We start from the raw sequence: 20,678 nt of genomic DNA, 5'->3' as shown, positions 1-20,678 counted from the left end.
ATGCCATAAGCTAAACATTCAGAAAAACTTTTTCCCTGTAAATATGCCCATCTCCCGATACATGAGAGACTTGTTAAAAATTGTAAGGGCTATTTATATCTATTTTTCAAAATTAAAAAAAACATGTTTTCGAGGAAAATGAATTTCAATTTAAAAAAATTCAATGATTTTTTTTTCAAAAAATTCTTTGATATTTATAATGAAAACCTGAATAGTTTCCTACATTTAATTCTTCAACCAACATTATGTAGATCTTATAGTTTGTAAATTGAGATTTTCAGAGAAAAAAGTTGAAAAAAACTCAAAATTTCAAAAAATTTCTCACACAATATCTATCAGACCTTCAAAATTTGAGTCAAAGAATGAAATGTATGAAATTATTGATGTTTTCATTTAAAAATTATGGAAAAAAATATATTTTGTACGTTAATATTTATTTTTCTCGAAAACACATTTTTTTAAGTTCCGAAAAAAACATATGAATGGTCCATACAATTTTTTTGGTCTATTTTTTTTCCAATACATCGAAAGATAGCATATTTACGGGGAAAAAGTTTTTCGAAAACAACTTTTCCATGTTTTTCTTTGGAAAATTACAATTATTTTTAATTCTCGACATTTTTATGTATAAATTATCGCGATTTACATGCTACCTTTTTCTATTTATAGACATATCAAGAACCGGTGAAACGCGAGAATTCACACACAAAACTGTTACGAGTAAAACGTTATTTTTTCAGGAGTCTCCATATAAAAATGCTTTATATTCCAGAAACTATAAAAAATAAAAAGTTGACGTCTTCGACAAAAGTTCATATTTTAATGAGATCTAAAACTTTGTCGAATACACTATATCGTTATCTTCACTTTAACACTTTCGACGCCCCGTCACCCAGATATGGGTGACACTTTCCTCGCTCAAATTGAGTAGGATTTTTAGAATTAATTTGATAGAATAGGCACCTAAATTTAACTATAGGATATAAAGAAAAATAATAAAATCATTACCATAATATTATACTGTTTATTCTATACTTTTTATTAATTTATAGTACAGATGGTTTGTGCTGCAGTTTTTTGCAAAACCCCTATACTATGACTGTGGCATGTGTTATTGTCATCAATTCGTTTTCAAATGGAAACAAACATTGCTAGATCATGTAAAAGTTATCTACAAACTAAGTTTGATCTTCATTTAATAATTTAATCGCAAGTTGGGATCTGCAAGAAACTATCACACTAGAATAACCAGAACATCTTCGACGACCATTGACTTAGTATTTACGAATTTCGACGATGGTGTGATTGAAATTTTTTACAATAGCAAAATCTCGGATCATGAAACAATTGGAATGGTCTACCATTTTTCTGATGTTGACTTTTCTGAAATAAAAAAGGAAAAATCATATAAGTGTTGGAACAATTTTTCAAAACGAATATTGCAATCTGTTTTACAGAACAAAATAACTCCGATTGGAGAACGAATCTCTCTTCATGATGTTGCAAAAAATCTAGAAGAAGCGCTTTGTTCTTCAATGAAACAGATAATTGCCGGTAGTCAGACTGCCGTTCCAGTACTCAGAAATATTAGTAACAAAGCCTGGTATAACTCTACGTTGGCTAACATAAAGAGACGAAGAGATTATTACTTAATAATAGCTAAACGCACAAAAACTATTGGAAATTGGAGCACGTACAGAATATGGAGAAATATTTATGTACGTGAACTTAAGCATTCCAAGAATAAATTCATCCAAAATGAGATAAATACAATACAGCAATCCGAAGAAGCTATGGAAAAAAATCAAATCATTATGTAATCCAGGCGGCAGCAAGGATATCGACATTGAGTTTGACGGTAAAAAGGAAAATAACAATATAACAGCAGAGAAACTGAACAATTTTTTCACTTCAAGTGTGGAAGAAATCCACAATGGTATTGTAGCTCCATCAAATCGACTGAATTTTGTTTTCCCTGGCCTGTCTTCACAATTGAGATGCTTTAAAACTATCAACATGGAAACTCTTAGGAAGGTAGTAGTGGATTTGAAAAACTGTGCAGGTGTTGAGAATATCAATAAAACCGTATTAGTAGATGCATTTGATCTAATCAAAGAAAATCTACTATATATAATAAATGAATCTATGCTTCGGGACGAATGCCCTCATAGTTGGAAGAAATCTGTTGTTATACCGATTCCAAAAAATCCGAAATCGTCCAAGCCAGAAGACCGGAGACCAGTGAATATGTTGCCATTATACGAAAAGATCCTCGAAATCGTTATCAAAGACCAACTGTTGGAACATATAACGAAAAATGGAATTCTGGTTGAGGAACAGTCAGGGTTCAGGAAAAACCACTCTTGTGAAACGGCTCTCAATTTATTACTCCTGAAATGGAAACAGGCTATCGAAACGAAAAAAATAGTATTGGCTGTATTTATTGACTTGAAGGGCTTTTGAAACAGTAGATCGAATTAAATTACTTGATTTGCTTTCCAATTATAATGTAACTGGACCTGTATTGAACTGGTTTGAAAGTTACCTGAACGGGCGAACACAAATCACTATTTACAGGGACAGTGAATCATCGGCGGGACCAGTGAATCTGGGTGTACCTTAAGGAAGTGTTCTGGGGCCGCTGCTTTTCTTGCTTTATATTAATGACATTAAACAGGTGTTAAATGACAGTGACGTAAACTTGTTTGCTGACGACACAGCGATATTCATTGTTGCTGAGACATTGCAAGATTGCTTCGTCAAGATGAACCGTGAACTGCAAAACTTAGACGAATGGTTGAGATGGAAAAAACTTAAGTTAAACATTAGCAAAACAAAGTATATGGTAGTATCGACACGCAATATTGACCGTGATAGTCTTAGTATAACTATCGATGGGCAAACTGTGGAAAGAACGACTTCAATCAAATATCTTGGCGTTATTCTTGACGAAACGCTGCGCTTCGACGAACATATAAACTATACTATAAAAAAGGCAGCTCAAAAATATGGAGTGCTTTGTAGAATTAATCGATTCTTGACCTTTGAAAGTAAAATTACCATCTACAAAGCATTGATCGCTCCACATTTCGATTATTGTGCATCTGTGCTATTTCTCGCAAATAAGAGGCAAATGAATAGAATGCAAATTGTTCAAAACAAGGCCATGCGCTTGATATTGAGATGCGATCGACTTACTCCACGAAGATTTATGCTTGAATGCCTACAATGGATGTCAGTGGGACAGCGTATCAAATATTGCACTCTTACGTTCATATATAAGATGGCTAGCGGCATGACACCGAACTATTTACAAAACACGATAACGTATGGAAGAGATATGCACCGATATAACACAAGGCAAGCAAGTGACCTCAGAACCATGAACTTTCGAATGTCATGTACCCAAAACTCACTTTTTTTATAAAGGATATCGCCTGTATAACACATTACCAAATGAAGCAAAGACAGCAACAAGCCTTCGAATATTCCGTGGTATTTGTAAAGAGTTTTCGAAGCATGATTTAGATTTTTGACCCTGCATATAATTAATGTTAGTGTGTAAGATGACGAAGTTTAACGGATATTTGTATTTTCTTATCTTTAGACTATAATGATGATGGTTAACTTAAACAATATTTGTGAAATCTTCAATAGCTTGAGCCCGCGCGCGTTAGCACACATAGACAACTTGAGATAGAACATATGCAAAAACAATTCTTTTTAATGAAAGCATTCAAATGGGTTTAATGTGGAAACCAGAGGTAAGCTAGGGATAGCTCAATCGGAATACTTGTAAATTCATCTTCTCAATAGATAATTATAACAAGATTTTTCTGTTCTGTTTTCATGTCATAAAATTCACTTTTCATTTGCTTTGCACTTTTCATAAAATTTCTACCAGTTTTCGTTAAAAAAGGTTGTTTTTCAGTGTATATTTTTTCCAGAACCGCAATATTATATTCTATAACTTTGCCTAGGATATCATTTCGATCAAATTCCCGTCTTGTCGTTATAGTTTATTTTCTGAAATGTTACCATTTTTGCATAGGCCTTTCTCAAAAATTAGTCGTGATGGTATTTAAAAATAATAATACCGTTAAATGGCATCACACCTAGAGCCGAGCAAGTTGGCAAAGTTTCAGCTAAATCAACAATATCAAATTTAAAAAATCTTCGAAAATTTGTGTTGGTTGGTGGAATCCGTCATGTTTTTTGTGCTCTGTGTGCATGTACTTTTGTACTTCCTTTTCTGACCGCGCAATTTTTGTCTAAGAAATTTCTTCTGACTTGCACTGTGATCACGCGTACTCTAGAGCTTGTCAATTAGGGAATAGATTCAAGACGTGTTATTCGGCAGAGAAAATCTCAACTGAGTATTTCTAATAAAAACGACGGAAAGTTGAGAGGGCAAAAATTCCTCTTGGTATCCTTGTGTCGTTCAAGGAGTTCTGTAATTCTGTCTCTTCATACGGAAATCATCTGAAATCATTTCGTACACGTTTTCTGAAGTGTTCCGGAGAGTGAGTAAAAAAGCTAAAGCTAAGCAAACACTAAAAAACTTATGAAATCGTCACACTGGAGTATACCCTTTTAAAAGTTTGTGTATAACCATGGTATAATTCTTTTCAGTAGTTAGTTGAGTAGACTTTTTAGTATTATCATGAAAATGCTTAAGTATCCATGATTAGATTTGATAAAAATATTTCTATTCTTTTCATTGCAGGTCTCGGTGGAGGAATGGTGCACAATGTGGGATGCGTACGCTCGGAACCAAAATGCCGTCCTCGACTGGCAAGTGAGGTAATCAAAGTACACAATTTCGGGTTCAGAAAGTTCTTATTATAAGCATCGGTAGCTACGTGAAATTGAGCGGTAAGGTCACCGCGGATAAAGCGATGAGGGGCTAATGTGAAATCCATGACCAAAACAAAAGACCAAGAGCTCACCACTCACTGACAAATTTAATCGTGGATAATCGTGGTTCTGTAGCTCGGAAGTTGATTAATTTTTGAATTTGTAATCAGCTACGATTAGACGAAGAATGAGTCTCATCAAGGCTCTTTGGCATCTCTTCAGAATAAACTTCAAGGCCCTGAACTTAATAGTATATTCCAAAAATTTTATTCATTAAGGAAATCATCATATTCAATTTATTATCCATTATCCAATTTAATTTATCCATGGAATCCCAGATCACCTACGCTCCGATTCTATTCCGCCGATATTTTCGGCAGAATATGGGAAAGTTGGATCTGATAAAATGTTCTTTACTGACGGTTCATTCATAAACGGGTCCACTGGCTTCGGCATCTTCAATGAAAATTCCAGTGCCTCTTTCAAACTCAAAGATCCTTGTTCCGTGTATGTCGCTGAACTGGGTGCGATATATTACGCATTAGGGATCATTGAAACATTGCCCATCGACCACTATTTTATTTTTTCAGACAGTCTCAGCTCAATAGAGGCAATCCGCTCAATGAAAGTTGATAAATGCTCATCTTATTTCCTAACAAGAATAAGACAACTATTGAGTGTTTTGGTCGAAAAATTATTCAAGATTACCTTAGCATGGGTTCCCTCTCATTGCGCGATTCCGGGGAATGAGAAAGCGGACTCGCTAGCTAAGGTGGGCGCTTTAGAAGGCACACTTTTTGAAAGGCAAATTGCTTATAATGATTTTTTCCACATTCCTCGTCAGTATACGCTCGTAAGTTGACAACGCATGTGGAGTGGTGATGAGTTCGGTCGTTGGTTACACACGATTATCCCTAAGGTCTCGACGAGTGCATGGTTCAAGGGATTGAATGTAGGTCGTGATTTCATTCGCGTGATATCTCGGCTTATGTCCAATCACTACAACCTAAACGCGCATCTCTATCGCATTGGGCTCGCAGCAAACAATCTTTGTGATTGTGGCGATGGCTACCACGACATCGAGCATGTTGTCTGGTCGTGTATCCGGTTCCATGCTGCTCGCTCTCAGCTCTCTAGAGCACTGAGAGCATAAGGCAGACAATCGGATATCCCCGTCCGGGATATCTTAGGTAGCCGTGATCTTGATCTTCTGCTTCATCTATACCTGTTCCTCAGAAACGCCAATGTCAACGTTTAATGATGTTTCCTTCGTTGTGTCCCTGTTTCATATCCCTCCTATCCGATCTATAAACTTTCACTTAGTCGCGGCAATACATACACACACTCTTTACAGATACACGGGCCAAAGGTTGTGCAGTCCACTGATCATTCAACAAGAGCCAAAGGTTGTACCGCTCATGACAACTCTACACGAGCTGATGATTGCGCCGGCTAGTGACCATTCTATCCTGGATTGCTCGAGTCGAGAAAGACGCACCACGCTAGATATGGGGTACAGACTAGGGGGGCGTTGCTGATTAATGGTTAGCTGCATCCCAATAGGAAGTATCCCGTATCGGGCACACGTACAGAGCATCGAAGACCGCGACATACCAATTATGAGAACACTTGTAATACTAACCTCGAGTCAACCGCGAGTAATCGGTTACATATTACTAACATAGTCTAAGCAAACATTGTCAAAATATTGAACTCCCGGCCCCGTTAGGCTGACGCCATATGAGCCTTAGTAAAATATATATTTTGGATAAAAAAAAAAAATTCAATTCCGAGCTATTGAAGATAGAGTATAAATCGAATTGAAGTGTACAGGTGCTGCTTTGGTGCTACTTTTCTCACCAGTGAATTATAAAATCTCATGAATACAGATTGGTTCCTATTTGAACAAAAAAGTGTTTCTTCGAAGCAAATCGAACAGCTTTGAATTGGAGCGAATCCTCTCACCTTTCAAAATCTTGCGATTTGAATTGATAATGCCACAACAGTTATTCTATTTCCGCAAGTTAATCCGGCAAGGGGGAGTTCATTGATATTTCCGCCTTCTTTTCGTAACTACCGCCCCGGAGGAGCAAAGAATCACCTAAATAAACGGCTTCATCATAGATTCTCCGGACTGCGAAAAATCCATAACAAATCTGCCCCGCAAGAATAGCAAATCAGCAACAGGATGGCGTTGGTTGATGAACACATTCCTTAGAACACACCAAACCCCTGGGCGGTCGGGTGCGCGCTGCTGGGAGCGCTTATGAATAATGCACAACTCTTTGCTTCCCTGACGTGTATTGATGTGGTTCGAGCTGGCGAAAAACTGGGAGCCAATTTCTTTGTTCAACCTTGGCGCTTGCAGTAACCGGGTTGAGGCATTACATTTACGGCACAGAAATTTGCCGCCTGATCCCATTGGGAACAGCACAGGGGGAAGGCGCGAGAAGTTGATCGGTTTGTTGCACGTATAAATAAGATTCGTGTACTAGAGAGATGTTTTTTCGCTGTTGTTGCTATGGGGGTGAGCGTCTTCTCAAGCTGCGGCAAATGGTGCTACTGTCGGGAAGAATTTTACGAGCTGTGAGATTTGATTGGATCATCCGGTGTATTGATGTTAGCCGTGATTGTCGGAGCTGTCCGGATTCTCGGCAGAAATTGGGATTCGGTGTGGATCAGATGGAGAGGAGCATATGATTTTAACGACGTCCTTTCAAAATATCTTTATGGTTGATTTCAAGATTCATATACATAAGTTTTGTCGAAAACCTTTTTTTACTTAAAAATCATACAGTAATATGATAAAATTCTCTCTAAATATAAATTGGAGTAAGTGTCCTATGAAACATCCCATGAGAAGGTTCAGAAAAAGCTACTGGCTCCTGCTTCAGCATTAGAGGCCATCTCTTGGATTTTTTTCATGATTCTTTTCCTACATAGTCCACATCAGCTAGTCCATTCACTTATTTTTGCAGGATAGTCTGTTATCGCCCAAAGGATACATGCTCTAATAGTGGTTAAAAGTCTACAATAAAGACATGGCATAAACAAATTCTAGTTCATACCATGAAATTTTGAAGTATTTTATATCCAAATATTGTTCATACGTGAATGTATCTATCTTATACTTCTAAAAATAACACTGAGTTTCATTCATTTAATTTTAACAAGTGTTTCCATTGTTAAAACAACGAACTATTTGAAAGACAACTGAAAGATTTATGTCTACATATCTAATACAAAAACATTCAATTTTTCCTCGAATCAAAGATCCCTCCATTCCAGACAAGATTACATCGGCCCGAGACAAAAACATTTTTCACATTCACCAATCAATCGAAAAAGAGAGCTTGTCGATCCCATTCCATTCGTTGGTGAAAGAATGTAAGGAATTGTGAAATGTCACGTGTCGTCTGGCACACGTTTCACAGTTATTTTTTCCCAGAACCGATGGCAACTTTTTTACCGGTTCCGCCTAATGAATTTTCGAATACGTGATTTGGCACGCTTCGGATTTCTTGTTTCCTAACGAGAAACAAAAAGCTCAGGAAAGTTGGTCCCATGCTTGTGGTGGAATTTCATCCCTAGAAGATGGATGAAATGGATGAACGTTTTTGATTTATTTACTTGCTGTGGTGAAATTCGTCTTCAAGCATCGTATGCGAGTTTGTTTGCTGAAGAAAATATTACACAAACGCCGGATTTTCGCCTCATAACGGTTTTAATTACAATTCGCTATGAGAATATAATATTTATGGCTTATACGATGCATCATGACTGTTCGTTGCGTCATTCCGAGCGCCATTCGCTTTGCTGGATGTTATAGAAGTTTTTTACAAAAAAAGTTCTGGGATGACACCGGAAGATGAGGAGCTAGTAGTACATACTTCCCCACGATTACTGTTCATCTTTTTTTCCATTCATTGAAATTAAATATTATTATCACTTCCAATATTGTGTTTCTATCAGCTGTAATTTTTTGCTCGGAATATTTCCGTGAGAAGCTGGAGGTGCTAACTTGATTATGTACACTCTCGTACAATATTTAATACAATAAGCATTTAAGGGGTTTATGAAAAATATATACGCCTTGAACATTGTAATTTATTTTCATGTTGGTAATTTGAATAATATCTGATGGGATGAAATGAAATGATTGTGAATCCGATACACTGTTTCGGTTTTTGCATTAAAAAAACTTGATTGGAAGAGACCAAATGTGTTTTTTTAAGTAAACTACACATAACATTTCCTCCCATTAAATTTGTACTGTCTAACTGTTACTTGGTTTGCAACTATCCTTTAGATTCTTCGCATTTTCGGGGTTTTCATGAGTTACTTCTCGTACTAGTGTGCTTTTGAACAACTTCCAATGAATCAACCATTCCATCACGATTTTAGAGTAGTGATATAAAATTAACTTCAATCGTCACGGAAGTTTTATTTCGATTCCCATGAGTATAAATTGTCCGCTATTTCTGCACTTCTCTGTTCGTCCCAACACTATGAATATAAGTTTGAGTCACTCCGGGATTCTTCATTTTCCCCTGAGAATGGATTTTATTACCTTTTTGGGTTCGGCCTACTTTATCTCGTAAAAACACTCTTTCCAAAAAAAAACTGCAGTCTTCGATGAACTAAAAAACCACTATTCAAATATTTTGCACCGATTTAAAAAAAAAACTTTGAAAACTGCCTTTCGATTTGCGATGCGATCATTATTTATTGAACAATCGAAGGGGAAATTTTTGATTCAAACAACAATATCTCTGTATTGCAAAGTCCTATAGGAACGTTATACATGTTAAATGCTATTAAATTAACTGATTTGTTATTGAATTAGTTGACAAGATTAATGTTAGTCCACAAAATCTTTGGAAAACAGATAGAAACCGATTTTTTATTTCTTCTTGTGATCGTTTTTCTCAAATATCATCAGTTGCGCACATGAACTGATAAAACTAAATGTTCTAAATGTGGAGTCGACCATGATGAAAGCACTTGCAATAAAGATGCTGAAAAATGCATTCATTGTGGAGATATTCTTCACATAGTTAAGGACTGGCCAAGAATACAAATATTTTTCGATTAAACTCAAACAGTCACTTAAGGATCGTTCTAAGCTATCCTTTGCTAATATACTCAAGGCAGCTTCACATCAGGTATCAGAGGATTCAGAAAATCGTTTCTCTGTTTTGTCAGAGGATGATGAATCGAATACTACTTTCGATTCAATAATCGCGGGAAGAGCCAGGAAGAGAAAAAAATACTTCATCCAAGCCTTCTAGAAAAGAGGATTATCCGCAACCAGTAGTTTCTTCTGATTTTCTGCTCCTTCCAACAACAACCCTCCTGGTTGGGGATCCTCTAACTATGACGTTAATTTCCCTGAATTGTCAAGTGATTCCAGTCGCTCAATCGAAGCTGAACCCCAATCATTTTCAGGAGGTATTTCCTGTTGGATGGATCTTTAATATTTTCAGTATTTCAGATCCATTGAAATGTCTCATTTCTGCTTGGCTTCCCACTTTCAGTCATATAGCTAAGCAAATGGTTTCAAAGTGGCCCCTCCTCTCCTTCTTTAATTTCGATGCCTTATTTATTGAATGAATCCGGAAAATCTACTATTTTACAGTGGAATTGTAGAAGTCTTCTACCAAAACTTGACTCTTTCAAGCAAATGTTTAATTTTTTTAATCGTGACGTGTTTGTTCTATCTGAAACATGGCTTCGTTCGGACAATGTGTTAAACATCAATGATTTCAATATTGTTCGTTTAGACCGTGATGATTCCTATGGAGGAGTTCTGATTTGTATTAGAAAATGTTTCCCATTTTACAAAATTCCCCTGCCTTTAGTCGCAGGAATTGAAATTCTTGCGAATCAGCAACGAGTCAAGGGTAGAGATTTGTGCATTGCTTCTATTTATATTCCACCAAGTACAATGCTCAATTACCGATGAGGCTTCTACCGCAACCTCATCTTTTTTTTTTGGCTGGGGTGAGTCTTTTGAGGATCGAAGAGCTAATCTTTACGATGAATTCAACGTGACAACTTTGAATACAGGTGATATAACTAGAATTTCTTCATCATCAGGCCGCGCAAGTCGCTTAGATTTATCCCTTTGCTCTTCCTCTTTATCATTAGATTGTTATTGGAAGGTTATCCAAGATCCGCATGGAAGTGATCTTTTGCCGATCACCACTTCTATTTCAAATTATTCAAATGAGAAATTCAACTCATTCAAATGAACAATTTGGATATTCTTAAATTCTTTGACTTTTCCAAGAAGATATGCCCAGATTCAGCCCCCGCTCCACCTCCCTTCTTGGAGACATCTGATGATATTGTGGCTCCGTTTAGTATGGCTGAATTTCCTCTCGCACTTCTATCATGTAACAACTCGGCTCCAGGATCAGATAGGATCAAATTCAACTTATTGAAAAATGTACCTGATGATGCGAAGAAACGTTTGGTAGAATTGTTCAATGTTTTTCTTGAGCAGAACGTTGTTCCGCATGAATGGCGACAGAGTAAAGTTATAACTATTCTGAAATCTGGTAAACCTGCGTCTGATTATAATTTTTAAGACCAATAGCAAAGCTTTCTTGCATTCGCAAATTATTAGAGAAAATTATTATATATCGCTTAGACAGCTGGATAGAATCTAACAACCTTCTCTCACCTTCGCAGTTCGGGTTTCGTAGAGCCAAAGGAACTAATGACTGTCTTGTTCTGCTTTCATCATAGGTTGACATCGCCTTGTGTAGAAAGCAACAATTGGAATCAGTGTTCCTAGATATCAAGGGTGCGCTTGATTCAGTTTCGATTGAGGTTCTTTTTGAAAAACTTCAGCTAAATAGATTTTCTCAAAAATTAAATAGTTTTCTTTTTAACATATGAGTTTTTCCCAAGGTTCCTCGTCAGTTTTACGGAATAGCTACAAGGGTCTTCCTCAAGGCTCATGTCTTAGTACAACTTAGTTTCTTATAATTTTTATGTAAATGACATTGAGGTTTGTTTGTCAGCAAACTGTACATTGAGACAATATGCAGATGATTGTGTAGTGTCGGAAATGGGCAAAGACAGTGTTGATCTGTATAAACCCTCGCAGATTTCTCTTGATAATTTGGTTGATTCGGCTTGTCGATTGGGTATTGAATTTTCTACTGAAAAGTCAGAGATGGTTGTGTTTTAAAGAAAACACCATTATGCACAACTGCAACTTGAACGTTTTGGGTAGAACATTCAGGCACTCGTTGGCATTCAATTATTGAGGAAATTATCCAGAATCTCTCAGGAGGTGATATACGATCATATTTTATGAAAAAAATCATCCTACGCATATGTTCGAAATTCAACAATGACAGAGCTATAGAACTTTTTTTGTTTCGGACTCTGTTGCCTCAAACTGGCTCTATTTGAAAGATGAGAAAATTTAGTCCAGGATATAGTAGTGGATATAAAAAACATTTTGGAAGTGAAAATATTAATAATTTTCAAAGTGCCATTATAATTTAACCAAAGATACATATTATACTTGATTGTTTCTATCAATTAAATTGAAGCTTTCTAATCGCTCTACAATTTGTTCTTTGACACCCAACTTCTATCTTTTTTTTATTTTGCTGAAATATCGATGTAAACAATTCCTGGTGAAAATTCAAGCAAAATATTCAAAAATCACGATTTTTACCCACTGCACACATAATAGTCACTTTAATATCACCTTAACGGTGAAAGCTTAATTTTTTCCTTGAAATTAGTCATATTTGAAATATATAAAAGTTTTTTTTCACACTGTGTATAATCGAGTCCAAAATTGTGTATAATCGAATCATACATGGATGCTTCAATTGCCAAATCGATTAACTCCATGAAACAAGAAGCCGAGAAAAATCGGAAATATTTATCGAATGCTGGAGGAGTGTGATCCGAATTTCGAAACAAACGACACACTTACGGCCATCCTGTGCGAGACGTTCAGACATCAATTGAATATCATCAGGTAGAGTGTGTCACATTTACCCGAAACCCACTCACCCGAATGACAGTTACCCGAAAGACATTCACCCGAATTCCACTCACCCGAATGTAACAAATACCCGAAAGCGACAGCTACCCGAATTGACACTTACCCGAATGCAACATTTACCCGAATGTATCATTTACCCTAATGTAGCATTTACCCGAATGCGACAGTTATCCTAATGTAACAATTACCCAAATGTAACATCTACCCGAAAGCGACACTTACCCAAAAGAAGGATATATTCAAATAATACACAAATTTTACTATATTTGTATTTGTATTTGTATATTTAATTCTGATCAGTGTTATATAAAGATCATATTTGTCTCATACTTTCATTTCCATTCAAAAAGTATTTTTCGTGGGAAGTACAATTCGAGAAATACTGGCATTGAATAAAATCCTTTTCAAAATAATGAAAAGTGAAAGAATGCAGTTTTATAACGTATTATTAAGTCCATCCATTCTTATGGATGACGCAGCCCGTTTACGAGCGTCGGACGCCATACGTTTATCTGGTGCATCACGTTTGCAACCAGGCAATCAAAATGTATGACATGCATAATTAACCGGGCAAACGTAATGCACCAGGTCACTAACGCTCGGTCGGACCTGACTAAAGGATCGTCTCCTAAGTTTCAAACAAACCGGGCAATCGGTGGAACACAGGTTTGCATCCGAGAGGCCGCCGCTTACGACGGCGGGTCGGCGGCCTACTCGGATTGCGTCACCTTGGCGGCTTGGTGCCGCCTCGATTCCTTATCCTCGTTAAATGGGGACTTCGCCCCCATTACATTGATCCCAAAATAAATTTCATCACGAAATAATAAACTCATGATAAAAATTGCGCTGCGGCGGCAAATACGTAAGTACCATTTTTTCTTATCTACTCTTTTCACATTTTCATTCAAAAATTTTATGTTAAAGTTACCTGTTTGATTTTCGGAATATTTCATAACCCATGCTCATTTCTGAATGATCTCTTGGTCTTAAAAAGCAAAACGGAAAGGAAAGAAGACAGCATGTCAATTGTGCCTAAACTAATTTCTAAAAATGATACAGCAAAGTCTTCAACATCTTTTTCGAATTTCCTCATTACAATTTCTCAGTTTTCTTCGTAACTTCCTAACAGCAGATTCGACAAAACTCATAAACTGATTTGTCGGAATTTTTCCTTCTTCATTCGGGTAAACATCCCATTCGGGTAAATGTCGCATTCGGGTAAACATTGCATTCGGGTAAATGTCGCATTCGGGTAAATGTCCATTCGGGTAAATGTCCATTCGGGTATATGTTGCATTCGGGTGTTTGGTACATTCGGGTGAATGCCATTCGGGTATGCGTTACATTCGGGTAAATGTGCTTCCGGTAAACGTGTTTCGGGTGAATGGAATTCAGGTGAATGGGACACAACCCATCAGGTAGCAACACAATATAAGTGGAAGGATGTCACAACCTCGGTGGCCAATGCGCCATTGTAGGCTCCATTGCATCGGTATTTCAATGGTAAAATTAAAATAAAATCGATTTCTATGTAATTTAGTTGTTTCGCAAATATTTTTATTTCAAATTGTAACCGAATTCACTTTTTGCTCATTTACGTGATCTTGCACCTCTGGTCTTTTTAATTTTTGCCATACAAATGAAACACAAATTTCTGCATTACTCGAGAATTATTCAAGCAAATAAAACCGAATTTGGCATGTAACGTAACAGAGAAACATGTTATTTGCAAGTGGTTGAAAAATATTGAACGAGAATTGTGTCTGAAAATAATCTGATATTATAATGTCGAGTTTTGGTAAAAGTACGAGGAATTATATAGTAAAAGGTAATTTTAAAGGGTAGATTAGAAGATCTATCAATGAACAATTCTGCGATTGGACCCATGAACAGCGCTTAGTAAGAAAACGTGGATGTGATAACGAAAAATAAATTTTGGGCAGGGCTAAGTTTGCCGGGTCAGCTAATTTTCTATAAATTTTACAATATTCTCACCAAAACTTACCATTATAATATAAAATTATCTTTAGACACATTTGTACGACATTTTTTCACCACTTGCAGGCAAAAGAGATTCAGCAAAAGAGTACTTTTTGATTTAAGAAAAATAATTTTTATTTTTGAAAATTTGATTTAAGAAAAATAATTTTCATTCATAATTTTTATTTTAAGAGTGGGTTCATTCCTTCTGCAAACCCATATTGTCATGCTCACTCCCCCAATTCGTAATACAGAGCTCAATACCGTCACCGCGAATAACGAAATTCAACGAATAACTCACAGATGTCTCCGTAGGAGAGGAAAAATAGTGCAGCGGGTTAACTAGATTATTCATTAGCGGGTTAACTAGATTTTCATTATGAATACATTATAGTATGCAGTTAATCAGATTGGCTTCTGACATAAATTATTTATTATTCAATGTCTAAACAGTTTTTGTCATTTAGTGGTGTTAATAGTTATTATTAAAAAAATTGTTTTGAATATGTACAGTTAGAAGCTAATCAAGTGCTTCATGATTAAAATTAAATAATATTCAAAAAATGGAGTTAATCGATTGGGAAGTTAAGCATCCATATTATCGAGCCTGTATATAATCGAGTCCGACGTGTATAATTATTTATATTGTACCATTTTTTTAAAAGAAGATAGGGTTTTTATGCCTTTTTGAGAAAGAACATTTGCATAGTTCTATTCACAGAGGCTTTTCTCTATTCATAAACACGGCTCATCGATGCTTAACGAGCCAGTTGAAAATAAATTCAGTTGCAAAAAAAAAGGTTCCGGCCAGAAGGAGCTCTTGTGTTGCTTCAACAGAGCAGACACTTCTGTAGACACTCCTTGAGGTAGATCTGTCTGTTAACAGTCCCAGTAGTCACGGAAGGCGCACATGAGCAGATCGCTTGCTAAATCATGTATATCTTGTCAAACTTTGAAAGTGTATCCTTCCTCACTTCCTCCGGAACATCAAACTTGTGCTGGGCGGTGAAGAACAGTAACCTCGGACGCGTGGCCTTCCCATCGTATTTTGTCGTTCGTCACGATTTGGGGCCTCGTGCACTTTGTACGTATGCAGTCCCTCGCGGTCCTTGGGTCTCTGAATGAAAGACTTGGACAGATTCATTTTTTTGGCTACATCCCTGACCGAAGAATGGGGTTTTCGCTTAAACGCTTTCACGACACGCTTGTGATCCCGATCACTAATAGAACATCCATTTTAACCGCATATCTCCTTCCGTTCGATGCTCAGAGTTTCGTAGAAACGTTTGATGACACGACTCACCGTTGACTGCCAGATTCCGGGTTGTTTTCCGATGTCCCGATGAGAGAGTTGAGGATTTTCCAGGTGCTTGCGCAAAATCAATTCGGGACGTTGCTTTTCGGGTGACTCCATTTTTTTAATTTTCGAAATATTGACAGCGATAAAAATACAATGTAAACAATGCAATCTCAACAACTTCTACACAAATTTTCAAGAGAAAATACCCAATGGGTGATTTTCCACAGCGTCTTTTTCCGTGATGCAATTTGATGTGGGACACGGATAAATCATTTGCTGCGTCATGTAAACTAAACTAAACTGTAGAACTAAGACTTTCTAGAGCACTGTCTTTCGTCGTTCAATCATCAAACCGCGTTCAAATTCTGTTGATTGCTCTAGAAAATAATTTTAAACACACTGCTTGTGTAATTCGCATTTCGTGAGTCCCTCCATCCCGTAGGATTTAATCAAGTGGGCGTGGGTGTGTGTGAACGAACCATGTTCGAACCTAACTAGCGCTCAACGCAAATTCAATCAGACCTTGTAAATAGTTTTAATTCTGTTAGCGAACGACGGAACAGAATCGTTACACAGTCTTCCGCCAGAGGCTCTATCCGCTGGCAAGAATTAGCCACCGGAAGGAAAGAAGAACGATATAATGAAGAGCTCGCCCACGCCAAATGCTCCTCCGTTCTCACGGAATGTCCACCCTCTGCACGCCTCGCCCTCATTCCTTGGAGCACGTCTTAGATTAGCACGAACCGATGGAGTGATCCAAATCTTATCGATGGCAGGGCAGTGATACAACGAGCACTCCTCGTCCGACAGTGAAGTAGTATCGTATTGGTTGGATTGGGTTGAGCTTAATGGAGCAGGGGGAGATTTATTCTTCTAATAAAATATTTTTTCCGTGAGTTTTGCCTCGCGGAAGGGTTTCCACCGTACAATAAATAACAAATGTTGAAGGATCATCCGAGCATAAATAATGCGCTACACAAAAACCAACAACTGGGAACGGGACCAGCGTCGCTTGCATAAATATTATTGAGATCTCCTTGGGGAGATAATAAAATTAGTCCTGCGCTGAGGAGGAAAATTAAAACCACACAAACCCTCGAACTCAGGATTGCGAAAATCGACCGCGCGGCGGTGGGGTTTGATGGTCGCAAATCAGTAAAGATATGGCCATGGGATGAAATTGAAAATGTCACACCGGAAAATGCCCCGAGAGGTTGTCGTTGAATGAAATTAAATTTTGGATTTCGCCGACAATGGATGGTTGTGTTGTATATATTAGGCTGTCAAAAAAGTCCTGCGGTAATTTTTTGAATTTTCATTTGTTCATAAAATTAGTTACAATCATCTGTTTTAAGTCAAATATGCGCCGTTTTGTTCGATGACTTGTTTCCAACGAGATGCCAACTTCATAATACCCCTGTCAAAAAAACTCGGATAGCCAATTTTCACAGGCCTCTTTTGTGGCTAACTTCTGACTACCTAGCTCGTTTGCCATGGACAAAAACAGGTGGTAGTCACTTGGTGCAAGGTCCGGACTATACGGCGGATGCAAAAGAAACTCCCATCCGAGCTCCCGGAGCTTCTGGCGCGTCACCAAAGAAGTGTGTGGCCTGGCGTTGTCCTGATGGAAGACAATGCGGCCTCTGTTTATCAAAGATGGCCTCTTCTTCAGTACAGGTCCGAATTAAGGGCTTGGCCACCGTCTGAGCCGCTTCAGCGGGCTTCGACCACGACCGTTTGCGCTTCACGTTGTCGTAAGTGACCCACTTTCCATCGCCAGTCACCATCCGCTTCAGAAACGGGTCGATTTTGTTGCGATTCAGCAGCGATTCACATGCGTCGATACGGTCGAAGATGTTTTTTGCGTCAACGTGTGTGGCATCCATACATCGAGCTTCTTTGTGAATCCAAGCTTCTTCAAATGGTTAATAACGGTTTGATGACTTATCCCCAGCTCTTGGCCGATGCTACGGCTGCTACTATGCCGGTCTTTCTCGACGATTTTGTCGCAATTTTCGACGACAGGCCTTTCGGAGCGTGGCGCATCTTCGACGACCTCTACACCACAACGAAAACGTTGAAACCATCGTTGTGCGGTGGAAATGGAAACTGTATCGGGTCCATAAACTGCACAAATTTCATTGGCAGCTTGAGATGCATTTTTGCCTTTGTCATAGTAGTACTGTAAAATAAGTCGTTTTTTCTCTTTATTTTGCTCCATATTTGCGACACTATAACTTACGAACGACTTAACCAAACAAAACACTGTCAAGGACTATATTATAGCGCAAAAATACCTTTCCTACAAGCTATAGTATGACTCGATACAATGAATACAACTAGAACTACGCGCTTATAACGACACCTCGCGGAAATACCGCAGGACTTTTTTGACAGCTTAATATTTGATATAAGTGGTTCTCCGTCCGGGCGAATGGATACTTTCTATAATTGTTTTTGTTGTTGTTGTGGGTTTTGAAGTGGTCGAGACTGGCAAGAATGAATAATTAGATTCAAATGGTGGTTCCACTAACCCCATTAAAACATTCCCCGGAGGGGAATCGATAATTGGCAGATGTGGATTGATCGCAACTGAATCGTGATGTTTGTTTAGATGTCTCCTCATAAACAAACCACTTCATTGAGCAATCTGTTTCCATTTTTCAGATACATGAACTTCATGTTCGATTTGGAGGATGCATCGAACGATGGCACAATCGATTCGGAGGAGTTCTCCACCGTTTATTCCAGCTACGGTGTCGATAAGAAGGAATGTTTGGAAGCGTTCAAAAAGATGTCCAAGGTAAGAGCAACTATTCCCTGTTCTCTGTCGGATCTAACATTTTACTCTCATCTAGGGTGCTGGCGAGGTGAGCCGGGATCAATTCGCGCTGTTGTGGTGCGAGTACTTCTCCTCGGACGAGCCGACTGCCCCAGGAAACTTCATCTTCGGCAAGACCACCTTCTAACGTGGTGGCAGCGGCGTTGCTCACCTGAACTCATCGAAATTCCAATCAAAAAATGATCTTAAAAGTAAACGTTATTGTGTACACGAAAATCAAGAATGTAACGAACAACATGAAAACACCCCATCAAAGCGGAACATTTGTGAAGAAGGGAATATATTTGAATGGAATCGTAGAAGGAGAAAAAATGCTGCTAGGAACTCCCCGTTTCCCGCCAACTCAAACCTTCCCCGGTACGAGAGTCTAGCATGCATACAATGTACTATCGGTAGATTAATCTTCTCGTTGTTCTGATTTTTTCGTTCGTTTCCATTTCCATTCAATACTAGTGAAGCATAAATTTCAAAGAAATTATCGATGGTAAACTATTCTCAAACTGTCTTTCGGATGAATAATAAGAGTAAAATAAAATAAATCAAATATCGATAAATAATGTAGCGAGTTTTTTCCCTATTGTCGGAGCTGGTTGGTTTACTGATTTGTGAAAGATATTCCTACAGATGGCTTCATTGTAGAGATTGGTTGATCAATACGACAGTTGACATTATTTTACTGTTATAGTGATTCCCAATCTTCTTACCCGTGGTGTCATGAGAGATTCAATGGATGTCTCTAGAGTGAATAGAACATTTTTTTGAAATTAGTTTCTCAGTTCATGGAAATATATAGTGATGAAACGGATAGTGGTTTGGCTGGATACCGGATAACGGATATTCAGCCAGCTTCGAGGCCGGATAGCCGAATATCTGGCAGCTGGATATTTGGCTCATAACGAATGCGGAACTCAGAGAACGGGTATGCGTAGATGAAGCAATAAATTCGTTAAATCTTAGGAAGAAATAAACACATTTCTAAATAAAAAAAAAAATGAACAAATATTAATTTTTTCGATCCAAATAACCTTAATGCAACCTTTTTAGACCCGAGGTTTAAGTCAGACCATTTAGATATTCTCGAGACGGAATCAGCCAGATCAAAAACCTGATTGGGTTACACAAAAACATCTTCAGATGAATCTTCTGAGGATAACAGCTCACTGCCGTCTTCAACACCTGTTAAACGAAGCAAAAAAGATTAAACTGAATAAAACGCTACAGGCGTAGCTTACGATACCTTTTGGGACGACGAAGTGATGAATCGAAAAATTTTGAATCGTTGTCAACACTACAGCACCTTGCTGTAGTGTTGACAACGAAGGGCTCTGGAGCTGGTCAAGTGTACGAAGTAAGACGTAATTGGTTGTCACCATCAACTGCTAAACAATAATTTTTCATTCATCATAATTTACCACTGGTTGATTTTGAGTACTACCAATAAATTAATACTGTAATGAGTTGATAATAATTCAACTTTAATAACACTCCAGACGTGTCAGTAATCATACCTTATTTTTAATATTTTATGTTGATGATATATTATTGATTTTTCTCGTAATATTCAACATCCGGTCGGATAGTGAGTCACTACCCGATATACAGGGCGTTCAATAAGTTCGAATATACTATAAAAATGTGTTAAAAATGAAAAAAAAAGATAT

At 37.6% G+C, this 20,678-nt stretch overlaps 2 protein-coding genes across 2 annotated transcripts in view; both read left to right on the top strand.

Moving 5' to 3' along the window:
- LOC129763563 (calexcitin-2-like) overlaps positions 1-19,574 on the top strand; it is a 99,483-nt gene extending 79,909 nt beyond the window's left edge. The window contains exons 5-7 of the mRNA XM_055762759.1: positions 4,727-4,803; positions 18,843-18,978; positions 19,034-19,574. Of these exons, the coding sequence (XP_055618734.1) occupies positions 4,727-4,803; positions 18,843-18,978; positions 19,034-19,144 (324 nt within the window). The 3' untranslated portion in view covers positions 19,145-19,574. The remainder of the gene's footprint in view (positions 1-4,726; positions 4,804-18,842; positions 18,979-19,033) is intronic.
- The window catches only part of LOC129763562 (uncharacterized), a 212,654-nt gene that overhangs the window by 55,786 nt on the left and 136,190 nt on the right, over positions 1-20,678 (top strand). The gene's annotated exons all lie outside the window — the stretch shown is intronic.

The sequence above is a fragment of the Toxorhynchites rutilus genome, chromosome 1, assembly GCF_029784135.1.
Source record: "Toxorhynchites rutilus septentrionalis strain SRP chromosome 1, ASM2978413v1, whole genome shotgun sequence".
In the NCBI taxonomy this organism is placed as follows: Eukaryota; Metazoa; Arthropoda; class Insecta; order Diptera; family Culicidae; genus Toxorhynchites; species Toxorhynchites rutilus.
Note: the sequence above shows the minus strand (reverse complement) of the source record. Positions and strands in the feature narration are given on the sequence as shown.